We start from the raw sequence: 16,014 nt of genomic DNA, 5'->3' as shown, positions 1-16,014 counted from the left end.
CCACCAGTCCTATTCTCAAAAATATCTACTGGATTAATCTTATAGAAACAATTCAGTAATTTGCATGTCTCAATCATATCGCCCCTTTTCTGCCTATCAACCAATTTTTGCAACCCAAAAATCTTCAACCTGTTCTCATAAGGTTCATTTCACAGACTTGCCACCATCTTAGTCACTCGTCTCTGGATCCTCTACACCTCCTCCCAATCAAGAAGAAACCCTGGCACCCATATCTGGGCACAGTAGTCCAGATGGGGTCTTATCAGAGTTCAATATATAGGAACAATAACTTGTTTGTCTCTGCTTGTTAAAGTATTTTTCAGTAACCAAGTGATTTGATGAGCTGATTTAGCCACTTGCAATGTGCCCCCTAAACTTCAACTCACTATCCACTAACACTCCCAAATCCCTGGCCTCATCAATCTCCTGGAGTACAGTTCCACCAATGTGATATACTGCTGCTAATCTTTTCACTCCAAAATGCATAACCTTACACTTGTCCACATTAAATGGACATCCATTTTCCCTAGCCCAGTCCTCCAAACTATCCAAATCATCCTGCAAAATTTTGACATCCTGTGCACTCACAATTGCTCTACCCAACTTTGCATCATCAGCAAACAAGTGAACATTTCCTCTCAGATCCTTTCCTATATCGTTAATGAACAAATTGAAAGGTAGTGGTCCAAGAACAGAACCCTGCAGCACACCACTAGTGACAGGCCGTCTTTTGGACTCCAGTCCTGAATAAACCACTCTCTGGTATCTATCCATCAACCACCCTCCTATCCATCTCACCAACCCTATATCCATCCCCATCTGCTCCAGTTTACTGATTAGAGTTCCATGTGGTATCCTGTCAAAGGCCTTGGCAAGGTCCGGTAGAATCACTGTAAACCCATTGACAACGATTCCTGATATGCTAATTTAAAACAGTAGTCTTGGAACCCCCTTTATGCAGTGGAACTATTTTCCCCTCTTTCCACCACCTCGGGACTAACCCAGACCCGAGACTCAGATTAAACAAAATGGTCAAGGGGACTGACAATTCTTTAGCTGCTTCACGTACGACACGAGCTGGTATACCATCCAATCCCACAGATGTATTGACATTGAGGTTTTGTAATAGAGTACTCACCTCCACCTCATTCACCACAATTCCCGTATAATCTATTGGTTCATTCATTTCTGCAATGTCACCACCTGGATGATATACTCTTGCAAAGTGCTCGCTCAGTAATTCAACTATATCAACTGATTCGGTTACTTCCCTACCATCGGCATTCTTTAAAATCATTCTGCCATATACATTTTATGCAGAATAAAATGTTTGCAACATTTTATTCTGCATAAAATTTGCAACATATCGAAAAAACTTTACTTGCAACAAATCGAAAAAACTGTTTAGAATTCTCCTTAGCCTGCATGGCCAATGTTCTTTCGTAATCATTTTTTGCTTTCCTTACCACACTCATTACCCTTCTGGCCTGGGCTTTATACTGTTCAAGTGCCTGCCGGTCACCTTTCTCCTTAAATTCCCTCCATAGTTGTTTCTTTTTTAGCAGCTCAAGCTTAATGGTGTTATTCATCCATTTGACTCCTACTTGATTTATTATTCGGACTCTAGGTATACAGTCAGCCATTGCTTCATGCAAACACTTTTTAACTGCCTCCCATGCACTATCAAGTTCTAGCCCTTGCAGTTGTACATGCCATGGCACTGTACCAATCAGTCTCCTAAGCTTGTCATACTTACCAGCCTGATAATTCCACATGTGCCCTCTTAATTGTAAATTCCACACCTTTAGCCACCTCCCAAGTCAAGACCGTATGATCACTCTCACCGATTGGTGGCAACGTGGTCATATTCGTTACAGCCAAATTCTCAGATGCAATTACCTGGTCATGCACTCTCTGATCCCTAGTATTTTCCATTACATGCTGTCACAGATAGTTATCCCTTAATAACTGCATAAAATCCAATTCCTTCCTTCTATGTGTCCTCTCCTCCTTCCAATCAGTGTTACCATAGTTGAAATCTCCTATAATAATTACCCTCCTTCCACTCATTTCTTCTATTTGCTTATGCATACTATCTCCACCATCTATTCCATCACCTGGTCTATAGCAGCACCCAACTGTATATTTTGTTCTGCTAGTTTCAATCTCACACCAAATAGCCTCAAATGTGCTCTTTTCTCTATCCTGCAGTTCCACTTCTATTCTCCTTGGCTGTAGCTCATCCGCTATCATCAATAACACACCTCCCCCCATTTTATTCTCCCTGTCTCTCCTGAACACACCATACCCCTCACATTCAATCCTACTAGCTGTGTCATCTTCTGTCAGCCATGTTTCACTAATGCCAGTAACCTGCGACCTGGAAGTGCCAACCAAGGCCAAAAATTCTTCCCTCTTGTTCCTAATACTTCTGGCATTTGTATACATGAATTGCAGAAGCCAATTTGTCCCACCCCTATTTTGATGCCTTATACTAACTAACCCATTCTGATTTGTGGTCTTTCCTACTCGCTTGGGCATATTACACACACACACTCAACTGTCTCCCTAAAATCTGCATATTTACCCCCCCCCCCCTAATAACTCTAGTTTCCCTGGTTCTGTACATTCACTTCCACTACTTTCGACAAGACCTTTTCAAATCTCCGTACACCAAATCCATTCAAATGTAAACCATCCATTTTATATAAATCCTTTCGCCCATCGAACTCATTCCACATCACTCATCAAACATAATTCACGCATAAAGTCATTAGCAATTATGGCCCTCCTATACTCTTCACTGTCATACAGCGGCAACAGACTCACCATCCTAACTCTCTCACTCTTTTCTTTTGCTACCTCAAGCAATTCCTTCACATCCTCACTCATAGCCTTTTTGTTTCCTTTCAAATCATTTGTACCTGCTATCACTATCAATTCCTTCATCGCTGTTTTTGCATTATAATTGACTCGCTTACATTCTTTACGTTCTCACCGGGTTGGTACGATTTTGTTAAACTCTAAATTTTATAAAGTTTTAAACAAACCTGCATTTTTTAGGGATAAAAGTGATGATGTTAAATTAGGTATTGAATTTGATAATGGTGCAAAAACAGTATTAAAAATGAAATAACATAAAAATATAGAACCAGTGAATAAGATAAAATGACAAGAATGAAACTTAAATAAATAATATGATAAGAGATAATGACTCAAATTTACTGATAAGTATAGAAGAAAAAAAAAAACTACACAAACCTGTAAGAATGCATGATGAGCCAGCAGCGTGATTGCATGCTTTCAGAGACATCATTTCAAATGTTTTAGAGAAATGATCATCAGATAGCAAAGTTTATCCACTATAGGTTTGTCTGAAACTGAAATTTTACTTTTTACTTTAACTTCATGACTACCATGTTTTTGATTATTTATACTCATTAACATCTGTTAAAATGAAGTCTATCATATTCATATGTAAGGGCAGTTCCATTTCATATCAGATTTTGGAGCGACATGAAATGGTTTCAGAATTATTGTCAGTTTGTAACACTGCTTGAAAGATAAGTAATTTTTCAAATTACTTATCTTTCACATACAAATGACTATAATTTATTATAGTTATTTGTTTTATAAGGGCCTGAATGATTTTGATTTAAGTAAAATATGTATATTTCCTTAAAGTATATATTGTCAATGTGGCACAAATGCATAGTACAACAATGACAGCCAAGACATCTTTGTTGGATGAGTTAAATTTGCTTGATTTTGTTCCATGTAGAATTTGGGAGGTGTGTTTGTTGTGAAAGTTGAATGATTTGGGAAGGGAGAGTGAAACTGTTGAACAAGTGTGTTGTGAGAGTGAGTGTAGATAGAACAAATTATGTGATAGTAGAGTAGAGGGTTGAATATAGGTAATAATATTGAAAGTGTAGTTGTGGTAGGTCTGGAGAACGTAGAAGACCTGAATAAGGAAATAGCACATTTGCATGTAGTCCTTCACAAGGCAAAGCATAAAATTTAAAGGCTGCAGAAATGTCTGAAGATTAGTCAAACTGAGAAGAGATGTTCAAGATAAAAAATGAAAGTTCATATGAAAGTGGATAAGCAGATAATTTTTTATGGTCATTCTGTGATAAAAGAAGTACTTCATGAAAGCATGACAAAATTTTGTTTCCTTGATAGGTTAAAATTATATTAGTGATGCTGTCAGAATGAAGAAAGACAAGGTGCAAGAATTCCTTGTTTTGGCTGGCACCAATGGCCTCAGATGCGAGAAGTATTGTATGAGCAGAGGTTGTGAAAGTGTTATTGCAATAAGAATCAAAGAAGAGCAAGAGGGTGAAGATTGAAATGGACTGAGAAGGAGAGCAATGATAGCTAATAAATCAATATGCAGGTTGTGTAGAAGGAGTGATGTAGAGTTTCTGGATCCGTAGTCTGAATGATGCAGGCAAATAATTGTGTGAATTAACAAAAAAAAATACACAATCTAGTCTCTCGGGTTGGGAGGGGGGCCGAGGGGATGTTTTTACAGTTTCTATATACTTGCACTAGTATCAGGAACAAGAGGAAGGAGTTTTTGGCATTGGTTAGTGCAATTTTGCCAAACACAGAAGCATGAATGAGACTTGACTAATAGTAGATGATGTGGTTGCAGGAATAGAATGTGATGGATGTAGTATTTTTAGGGAGGATGGAGTAGACATGACAGGTAGTGGGGTCCTGCTGATGATAACAGATGAATTGCAGCCAACAAGAGTAGGAGTCGCTTGTGCAGATTTTTGACTTTGTTCTTTAGATAGTCTCAAAAATTTTAAAGGCTTTGTTCTTTAGATAGTCTCAAAAATTTTAAAGGCATATAATTTAGAGTTACTTACCTGTATAGGTACTGCACTACATCTGAGCTTACTTACTTATAGCCAGTGAATAATTTTAAGTTTTTTTTTTTTTTTTTATTGAAGATCTTCCTACTAGAAAGATTTGTCTTTTTTCTGAAATTGCTCACTTTAAAAAGAGAGTGTTTTTAAATTCAAGAATGTGTCATCAGAGCTGATCTAAGGTGGTATGGTCATTTAAATAATGGGTGAAGAGAGGTTGTTAGCGTAACAGGCGTTTGATGCCAAGATGACAGGAAAGAGGCCCAGCTGAAGACCAAGGACTAGGCAGATTGATTCAGTCAGAAGAGCCTTAGAAGCATGGAATGTTAGATATGACATTATTGGAGTGCTCACAAGTAATTGATTGATTTAGAGGAAAATTGTTGATAAGATATTAATAATAATGTAACTTAATCATGTAGTGCTGTCATTGTAACCTGAACTCTCTTTGAGGGTACCTATCAGGAAATTGATGACGATGATGAGTGTTTTTAAATTTATCAAAATCATACACAGAGTAAGTTAGGAAATTAGATGCAGGGAGATAAGTTTTACTGAATTTTTTTTTTTTCTTCTCTCCTTTAGACATACTCTGTAACTTTGAGTGAGATTTTGTGTACTACAAATAGCATGTCTGCTGGGAGTGGGGTGAGATAAAATGTTGCCTAGTTTTTGGCACATCAAATGGGATACATAGGTTCAAGAAAAGTTTGTATACCTTATATAAAGGAATTACAAAAATTGATTAAGGAATTGTGTCGAAATTTCATTATTTGACTAATCTCATACTATGCATGTAAAAGGTAGGGTATTTATACAAAGTTTTTGTATGCCATCTCTGAGTCCCATGAAATCATACTAGGAAGTTTTTCATTATCCATGAACTTCAGGTGGGATGTGAATGTGTTACATTGTTGAAATATTTGATTGGTCTGCTGATTTTTCTTTGTCTGTAGGTTCTTATTGGTGTCCATAATTCTGTTCATATATTGTGAATGCTGATAGTTTTTTCCCCTTAGGTCATGCTGGGCTTCTATTAACACTATAGAATTTATTGATTGTCTTCTAAAAACCATTCACTTTTATACTTATGTTCCTCTGGGATTGTCATTACAGCAGATGTGATATATCACATTACAGAGAATATGAGAAAAGAAAGGAAAACCTTTTTTATTAGTCTGAAACTAAACAGGCATTTCACCTGTATTTCAAATATATTTAAAGTTTCAGAATTAAGGTTAAAATTTTTATTTATATTCTTATTGTTATTTCTTAAATTTACTTTTGTAATAAAATCAAAGTTAAGATTTTATTATATATTTAGAAGATTAATTTAATTTGATTTATTAAAAAAATTCAAAAAATGTATGAAACTTTAACCCTTAGAGTACAATTTTTAATGGACATTTTATAAAATTTTCTCCCCATCTCTTAAAATTACAGAAGCCTTGCTGCAGAGCAGGCCCCTACCAGAAATTCCTGATCTTGCAGATGATGGTAGTAACCCAGCCTTGCCACCAGATGGTGCTTCCCGTTGGATGTCAAAGGAGAATCTCCTGGCCCAGGAAGATGCTGATCCACAGTTGTTTGTAGCATTATATGACTTTCAATCAGGGGGAGAAAATCAGCTATCCCTTAGGAAAGGCAAGAAACAAATTACTGGAAACCCATTTGAACTGATGCTTAGTTCTGAAATCTAAATTTGTTCACACTACTAAAAAAAAATGAGAGTATATATGAAAATGTTCTGCAGTCCAGAACAGATAATTTTGAGTGCTCTTTAGCCTTTGAAAACAGAATGATATCTACAGATACAATATTTTGTCATCTGTTAGTGATCCTTATGGGATTAAAAGGACCTCATCTCTGTAAATGGCACTTCCGTATTTTCCTTCTATCAATAATACATTGATCTAGACTGGGCTTATGATAATAACAAGATACAGGAAATGCAGGCCTTTGGTATTTTTGAAAATATCAGTAATTCTTTAAAAGTTATCAAGTTTAAGTTCCATAACACTATAGAATCATGCAGTGAAAAAAAATAAATAAAAGAAAGAAAAAAAAAACAACAACAGAAAGAGCCCACAGTCATAACTTTTAGCTTTTGATATCAGTGCATATTCTTGGCATTATATCTGAACATTGAAATAGCAACAAGTATTGGATGTGCATATGGTAACAGAAGATACTAAATGACATCTTCATGAATATAGATTATTCATGCAGATTCTAGTCTGTATGTGTTGGTCACGTAGAGTGATTATTACTGTTCAGCATGCAGTTTTCACATGTGAAAAATAACCTTCGCATGTGAAGGTTCTTTTTTCCTTTGCTTTGTTATAATTTTATTTTCATCTATAATTGCAGATAATTACATGAAATTTCATGGAAAAGAACATTATTTTATATGTTGAAATCTGTTTAATAATAATATTATAGGTTACTGTACACAGTTTTTGGCAACTGGAACTGTTGTACACACTTTTATTGTTGTCTAGAATTTAAGTTAAAATTATGCATGAATGAATTAGTTACTACTTACCAGGCAGGGGAGGGATAGGAACTGGATGAATAATGGGATTAATCTTGCTATATTTGGTGCATCTCTTATTAGATATCAGTGGGCTCTTATGTAGACTTGCTGATTTTCATCATTAATATACTTGCAGAATGAAATGTACCACCTATCTAGTGCCTAACTGCAAAATTGCACATTGTTTCCTTGAGCACTTGCACATCATTCACTCTTGAGCTTCAGGATGCATTTTATATATCTATTCATAATTTTGCATGCTAATGCTGTTCTGTTCTGTTTCAACAAAGGTTAGAGAGCACATAAACAAAAATTTTTATTTAAAATACATGAAACTTTTTTTATTTATTGCCTAAATTTCATACTATACATTAGTACAGCTTGTGAAAATTTGGAATAATTCATTTTGGCTTTTAGAAAAGTATTTAAGACATTTACTATATTTTGTTTTCCAACTTTCATGCATTCATGTTAAATCACTGCTTTAATCACTTTTTAGTGAGGGCATCTGTTGCTTTTCTTCATAGAATTCATCTTAATGTGATTTCATTTAATTATTTTCTCAATGCTATGCTGTTAAATCTAATACATCGCTAATGCCTTTTCTGTTGCATTATTATTATTATTCAGAGAATTAGAACTATACATACACTATTTAGTAGCTGTTGAATTTAATTTAAATTTAAAATTCTATTTAACTAGCATAAGCTATTAATCATGTTATTAATCAGAAATTATTAAACTTTCATAAGGAAAGTTCATATACAACAAACTATGTATAAATATAGTTTGTTGTATATGAACTATGTATAAAACTTGTCAAAATGTAGGAATCAACTGTCAGAGTAATGGTTAACTTGCGTATGTATTAACCTAACAAGTAATCATGACCTTTCTGAATCCAGAATCAAGCAGTTATGGACTGGTAACATGAATGAAAACATCAAATAATGTTAGGCCACTGCAAGAGTCTCAGCTAACATGAGTTTGAAAAACTAGTATAAAACTAATATAAAACAAACTCCAGTGGTGATAGATTTATTAAACAGCAGTTTAAACTTTAACTGTTTATTATATGAAACCTACTATGAACTAAGAACTGCACAATGGATCATTTCTGAATTTTGACTATAGCAGAAACCCCAAATTATGTTAATAAAAATTAAAGCCAGTTGGAAATTATTTCATAGAATATTCACTTTATTAAAATGTAATCCATTCAGCCAATGTTTGCCAGCCACATTGGCTGAATGGATTACATTTTCTCTTTCATGCTGTAGGCTGTGGGTTTGAATCCCCCTATGACATGGAAGTTTGTTAATATCTTTAAAGTGGTAGATTATTTTTATTATGTAGTGTGAGGTGATGTACTACCACTACCGTCCTGCTTATTGGAAGTTCAGAAATGGCTAGCTTGAAAATATCTGGTCTCAAGGGTACATTTCCCAGGTGATTATCTAACTGTCTGCCATGACAATAATATGCTGTTGGTTTCAACCCTTGAGTGTGTGTGTGGGGGGGGCATGGTTAGCATTAATACACACACATACATGTGTGTGTAGCTTTATTTTATACTATTCAGAGAAATACTTAAAAAAGAATACTAAAAGAAGTACCAAAAGCAGCATGATGGGGTGTTAGAATGGGGTATTTTAAACATTTAGACTAATAGCTGCTGCATCTTAACTCTTTCGATGACAATGTTTATTCATGACTGTTAACAGTGATTTATTGAGGATTCCAGACACCGATTATTCAAAGAAGCAACAGTAGTCCTACAAACAGGCAGCAACCTAAACAGAAATCAAGGTGCCATATTGAATGAGACTTGGAAAACTTTAATCAATTCACTCAGTTTGACGGAACTACAGTACGCCAACAATCATATAACATGTGCTCATGCAACGCGTGTTCAGGACACGGACTAAAGATTCGCAACACATGCTGACATTGTCATGCGAACGTATCAACCTTAGTAACTACCTTATAGTTACTAATGGTTTTGTTTTCTTTATACTTTGTGCATTTATCATTTTTTTTGTGTTTACCATTTAAGTCTAGAGAAAGCTAGACAGTTGCTAACGAAACTGGTAGGCGTTATTATATGAACATATATAGTAATTAAAAAAAAACCTATGGTCACATAAATAATAATAAGTCTTATATTTTAACACTTCATAACCAAATATGAATACTTTAAATAGTGATTTATTCTGTTTCTTTCCCCTTTTACTTTTTTGAATTCACTTTTTTCATCCTGTTATGTTTACAGAGTTTCAAACTGAATGTAACTTAATGACTCACTCGCTTTGTGTCTTTTATTGAAAGGTGTTTATAGTTTAAATATTTTGAATGTTAGGATGAAAATAGGAAGTATTAATAACAGAGATATTTATTGAACCTTCAAAATAAATAATTTCATAAGTAGTATGAATAACCTTTCTTCATAAAATGAATATGGTCCGTGCATTTACACATTATTTTCTAGTTTGCTAGAGGTTATAAAACACCTTTTGTATGGGACTGATGTAAAAAATAGTACTACTTAAAAAAAACTTATTAGAAAAAAAAATTAGTTTTTTTTTAAAAAAAAAACAAACTTTAATAGAAACGTTTTAGGGTTATTGGGTGTCTATCCCTGTTAACATATGCTTGAATCTGATTGAGACATCATTGCACGTTCTCTGACTGTTCTCAGTAGTGTTGCACTCATGGATCTAAATCTACTCACAAAGGACTTAGTACATTTATATCATTCCATGAGTAGACTAAGGGTTAGATAAATTAGAAATCCTTCTCTAGAGACCAAACATGTTGGTTTCTCACTAGATAACAGAAGTCATCTTCTACCTAAAGACGTTCATAAAAAAAAATCCATATCCACAGTTGGATTCAATCCTACAGCCTGTTGGAGAGTTAATATGCTAACTACTTGTAAATAACCAGATCTCCTAAGTGGTAGAGGATTTTCATCACTTGGTGAAAGACCAACTATCACCCTACTTATTGGTGGTCTGAAATGGGTACTATGGTTGGTTTCCAGAGTAAGATCTTTGGACCTCCCCAGGTACACCCTTTGTAGACCTGCTTACCACACTACAACTAAATAGGAGGCCAATATTTTCTCTGTTTGTGAAGGTATTGTAGGTATGCACGTACCAGCCACTAAATAGTACATGGAATGAATTTAGTGGTAATATGCATTAGGAAGTTGCCCAACTAACAAGCAAATAACTCTTTACTACTTGCTCTGCCAGATCATGCCTAGAAGTATATCTGTGCAGAGGGCACTGTACATGTTATACGTGTGTATGGGAGCCATGTTCAGCCTTTCACTCTCATGAAAGACAATATCTGATTCTACAGATCAGAAGAAATCTCCCACAAAAAAAAAAAAAAAAAAAAAAAAAAAATCGCCGTAATTGAATTCCTGATATGTAACCTCAAGAATGCACAGGTTACTATGATCCTACTACATATTGACAGTTTTCCTCCAAACTATCAAGACTCCAAATATGGTCAGACTTATTTTGGTCTTCTAAGACACTTCCCACTACATCAATCCACCTAGATCGTCTTTTTCTTGGCATCAAAACATATTTTGCTAATTCTTCTTCCATTCTGTCTAAGTGACCATACCACACTTGAGTTAGCCCTGTGCATGCATTCCTGAATTCTAACAATGTCAAGTTCCTTCCTACTAGCTCTTTATTTTATTATGATTCTGCTATTGGCATTTGTTCACTCCTCTAAATTTTTTCAGATTTCAGATCTGTGGTTTCTAGTTTTTGATCAACTGTTTTATTTCTAATCCAACTCTCAGATCCATAACTTAACATCAGTTCAAACTGTCTTGTATAAATCTAGTTTAGTGTTTTATCTAATTTCTCTTTTATTCCATATAAATTTATTTAGTTCTCTCCACTCTATCAGCTTTTCTTATTCTGTTGTATTTCTGCCATCTTCACTAAAATTGTATTAAACAGTTGAAATGAGGAAATAGGCAGTGAGGCAGCTGAATAAATTTACATGGAATTGGAAAAAAATTTGCCAAATTGCTAACCTAATGGTATACAAACCAGTTTTAAGTTATGAATCTGAGAGTTGGATTAGAAAAGCACTTGATTAAAGATTAGGGGAGTGAACAGATGGCATCAATGGCAGAATCATATTAAAAATGAAGATATTAGGAAGGAACTTGACATTTATAGTACTTAAGAGTCCTTGTAAGGTTTAATGGAATGAATACAGCATATAAATAATTAAAAACTAGTTTAATCGATTCTATATTTCATCTGTTACAGAGACATCATCATCGTTTTTCCACTTATTGTTTTGTGCATTTTTGTGTTTGTTTTTTGTAATTTCAATAATTTCCTTCATGATGTTTCAGTGACTGAGACGAAATATAGGTTTGATTAAACTAGTGTTTAATTATTTATATGTGCTGTATTCATTCTGTTAAACCTTAACAGAAACCAGTGTGTATGTCTAAAAGTCAATGGTCACTTAACAGGCTAGCTAAACAGGTGTTTGATGCCAAGATGGCAGCAAAAAAAAAGACCAGAGGACAGCCATTTGAAAGGCTGAAATATTAGATACAGCCACATTGGAATGCTGACAAGCATTCCAATGTTGAATACTTGACAAGTATTGATGATGCTCAAGCGAACCTTGAAATATAAGGATAAGGAAGTCATTTTGCCTCTTTACAAGGCCTTTATTAGACTGCACATGGACTATCATGTGCAGTTTTGTCTTTTGAATTCCATGGAGATAAAGAAGCTGTGGAAAGGGTGCAAAGAAGAGTCGCAAAGATTATATCGGGATTATGGAAGTTAGAATATGAGAGCATATTGTGAGTATATGGGCTGCAGACTAGTTAATAGGAGAATGAGGGGGTGATATGATAGAGGTCTATAAACTTCTGAATGGATGTTATAGGATATCATCTGATGAAATTTTTCATTATATGGAATGTGGAGAGAGAAAATGAGAGCATCCATGGAAGTTAAGTTTGTTCATGGTTAAGAAAGAGGTATCTTTTCTAGATCTTCAGAACTTAAATACAGATTGTTGTTATATTCCCACACTCCTGATCCTGACAATCTCTATTTGGCCTGAACTGAGATTGAACTTCTCCGTATTTTCCTTCCACAATGTTTCTTAGCCTCTTTTCAAGTATGCTTGCATTAATTTTATAGAATACGCTGTAGTGAAATTCCTCTATAATTCTATAATAGCATACATACATTTCATATGGGTTGGGTTTGTGCAAACAGGAAGATATTGCACCCGGGATTACCTGGAACAGATCCACCACTGTGCCCTGAAAACTCCAGTGGGCAGTCCTGAATAATATGATTTACTGTCTGTTAATCAGCACCACAGTCACATTTTGGGAATGATGCAAGCCCTACTTATACATTATGGTAGCACATCTGGCAAAGACTGTCCTCAGTCGATTGAGTATTCTCCATTGCCACCAGGGCTTCTGTAATGAGGTGTCCATTTTTATTTTTATTTTTATTTTTTTTTAAGTAAGCTAGTGATTCTTCCATTCAGTTTCAGAAAAATATGTAGCTGGTTGCTGATTTTTCCAGATCAGGTCATGGGACTTTAAGCAAATAGGTGGTAAATTTTGGAGGTCCTCATGGATTGGTAAGCTGTTATTTCCCATACATTTTATCCACTCTCTGTTAATGGCAGCTTTCCTCCTTATGTCTGGTTGCATGTTGACCTTGCTGACATAACAAATACCACACAGCACAGTATTCTGCACAAGAGTACACTAGTCATGGGTGGCAGTTTTAAAAGTGTTGCCCCCCCCCCCCCCAACCCAAACACACATGCTCCCTGATGATATTATTCCTAGTTTTTAGCTTTTGGCAGACATTTTACAGGTATTTCTTGGAGGTTAAAGAGTGATCTAAGATGACTCCAAAATATTTTGGGTTGGGGTTGTGCTTCAAAATTTTCTCTCTAAATGAAACCTTCAGCCGTTTATTAGTTTCATGATTGTTCAAGTGAAATATGCAAACTTAGAGGGATTTGGGCAAGTCTCCATTGGGTGTAACCGCTATACAGAACTTCAAGGTCGGAACTGAGCACAGTCTCAGCCTCTTTCAGGTGTTTAGTCTGAATTGCCAACACCAGATTGTCTGCATACACGAACTTTCGAGAGGAGATTTTGTGGCATGTCACTAATGTAGAAATTAAAGAGGAGTGGACCTAGCACAGAGTCCTGTGGTAGTCGATTTTTTACTACTTTAAAGTTACTATTTTTCAATTTTTTATTTTATTATTCAATTTTTACCATTCAGTTGTACCTTGAATTTGCACTTTGATGTCAAGTGCTTTAGAATCTTAATCATCCTTGAGTCTTATATTATGGTTGCAAAATTTCAGTATGAATCCATTCACCTAAACTGTGTCGTATGCAGCAGACAGATATATGAATGCTACTGAGGTTTTAAGGCCTTTTTAGAAACCAGCTTCTATATGTGTAGTGAGGGCAAGTACTTGGTCGCAGCAGCTGAGAGAGAGAGAGAGAGAAACTGAATCTGGCTTGTTCATTTGGTATACTATGGCATTAATCAAAGGGTATCGATTATAGAGTAACTGTTCAAAAAGTTTATAAGGAATACTTAGTATAGATATTGGTCGATAGTTTGTTGCATCAGTAGGCTCTTTTCCAGGTCTTAAGATAGCTATAACTTTGCTCTTCAGGAATTCCTTTGGGATGTTTAATGAACTCACAGTATATATACCATCCAGGCCTGATGTTTTGTTATTTTTTGGTGATTTAGCTTGAATCAGTTTATTTTCAGTGAATGGCATTGAGAAGTGGTTATTTTGTTTGACACTTCTATAAACATGGAATATAAACAATATAAATTAGGACCAAATATAAACAATATTTGGTCCTAATTTCTTTAGAATAGGATGCACTAATCTTTACATTGTTTGATGTTTACTGGATTCTAGTTGCTATATCTTTAAGGGGTGACCTGTGTGACTTTCTGCTTAGAAACTGATGCAGTTCCAAGTTTTCAGAGCAATTCCCAAGCCTTTTGGCTAGAATGGGTGAAGTCTAAATTTTCAGGTGTAGTTTTCCAACGTTGCAGCCATTGTTCATTTCTAAAATTCTTTTTCCAATTTCAGGATCTGGATCTTTTTTGTATTTTTTGAATAATTCCTCAGTTTCAGGAGACCAGCATGGGTGTACTGTTTCTGGAAACCTCTTTGTATACATCATTTTGCAGCACGTTTAATTTTCAAATTCAGGTTGGATCCAATGGATGTTACAATCTTTTCACAGATTGTATAATCAGGATTTGCATTCCTATAGTGACTATAACAGGTCTGTGTTGAGATCTTGGAAATTTTTCAAGTACTTTCCTATCAGTGGATAAGGGATCATCCTTGGTGTTGCAAGTGGAGTTGCAAAAGCAGAGGTCAGGATTTGAGCCTTTCTTCCATCTACATGATTTAAAAGTTCCAGAGTCTTTTGCATCAAAAACCAGTGATAGCTCAAGGCTTTCAGCCCATTCCATCAGTCTAGTACCGTTGATATCATTTCTACAATAGGAGTGATGTTAGGGATAGCTTGTAGGTTACTTGGATCAGTCTTTATTCCTTACTGTGAAATAAGATGACCTAGATATAAAACCCACTCAAGAAGAATTCATGTTTTGAAGTTTTTAATCTGAGCTTAGCTTCATTCATCTTCTTCATTGCTTTATTTAGCAGTTACTGCTAAATAAAGAAATGCTAAAAAAAAAAACTTGAGCTTTTATCTGAAGAGTAAATCAATAGGCCATCCTAGAAACATAAAACTCCTAAGCCCAACAGATCTGATGGGACCATATTTGTGCAGATTTTCTTATGTCTTGACGAGAGTCATGTGAGCTGGAATTTCCGCCCATTAGCTGGGAAAAGCAAAGCATTGTTGATCTTCTTCCGTTAAAGGTATCTGATAGATACCACTGTTAAGATTGAGTTTTGAAAAACACTCTGGTACTATCTAATGAATCCCAGAGCTCCTCTGTATTATGTAGTGGGTAATCACTTTGACCTTCTTTATTGTCCTTAGGTTGAGAACAAATCTAAGATTACCTTGCAGCTTCTCTGGGATTGAGGACTCAATAAAAATGTTAAAAGTTTAATAATCCCCACTTCCAAAAACTGTTGTAACAATTTCAGCCTGTCTGCATACTTAGGAAGTGTTTGGTACTGCTTAACATAAATTGGTTTATCAGATTCAACTGTGACTGAATGCCCTACCATATTTATCTGAGACAATCCCAGTACTCCTTTAGAAAATCAATCACCATACTTCTTTAATAAATTCATTGGTTTCATTGCTTTCCACTTATCATCCTCTGATGTTATTCTGCTGAGAATTTTGCTGAATAAATTTTCAAATGAAATACTAATCACTAGTACCGTCAACAGGGTGTAGCATAGAGGCAGCTTGCCTCACGGCTTGGCTTAATAAGGGCGCTCGTTCAGCCATATTGTGGTAGGCACTGTCGCTACGCTAATGGTTGGTCTAGCAACTATATCGATAGAGGCGGATATAGCTTATAATTTAAA

The 16,014-nt window shown here is 35.2% G+C and overlaps 1 protein-coding gene across 3 annotated transcripts in view; it reads left to right on the top strand.

Moving 5' to 3' along the window:
• The window catches only part of LOC150098339 (uncharacterized), a 275,596-nt gene that overhangs the window by 77,762 nt on the left and 181,820 nt on the right, over nucleotides 1-16,014 (top strand). For 2 of the 3 annotated variants that reach the window (XM_090405890.1, XM_090405889.1), the window contains one exon: nucleotides 6,324-6,524. The exons of the other annotated variant lie outside the window; for it this stretch is intronic. In XM_090405890.1, coding sequence (XP_090262016.1) covers nucleotides 6,324-6,524 — 201 coding nt within the window. The remainder of the gene's footprint in view (nucleotides 1-6,323; nucleotides 6,525-16,014) is intronic. 3 annotated transcript variants of the gene reach the window in all.

Source organism: Typopeltis vanoorti, chromosome 15 (assembly GCF_054136105.1).
Source record: "Typopeltis vanoorti isolate ZY-2024b chromosome 15, IOZ_Tvanoo_1.0, whole genome shotgun sequence".
Classification (NCBI taxonomy): domain Eukaryota; kingdom Metazoa; phylum Arthropoda; class Arachnida; order Uropygi; family Thelyphonidae; genus Typopeltis; species Typopeltis vanoorti.
The sequence above is the reverse complement of the archived record's forward strand: the minus strand, read 5'-3'. Positions and strand labels throughout refer to the sequence as shown.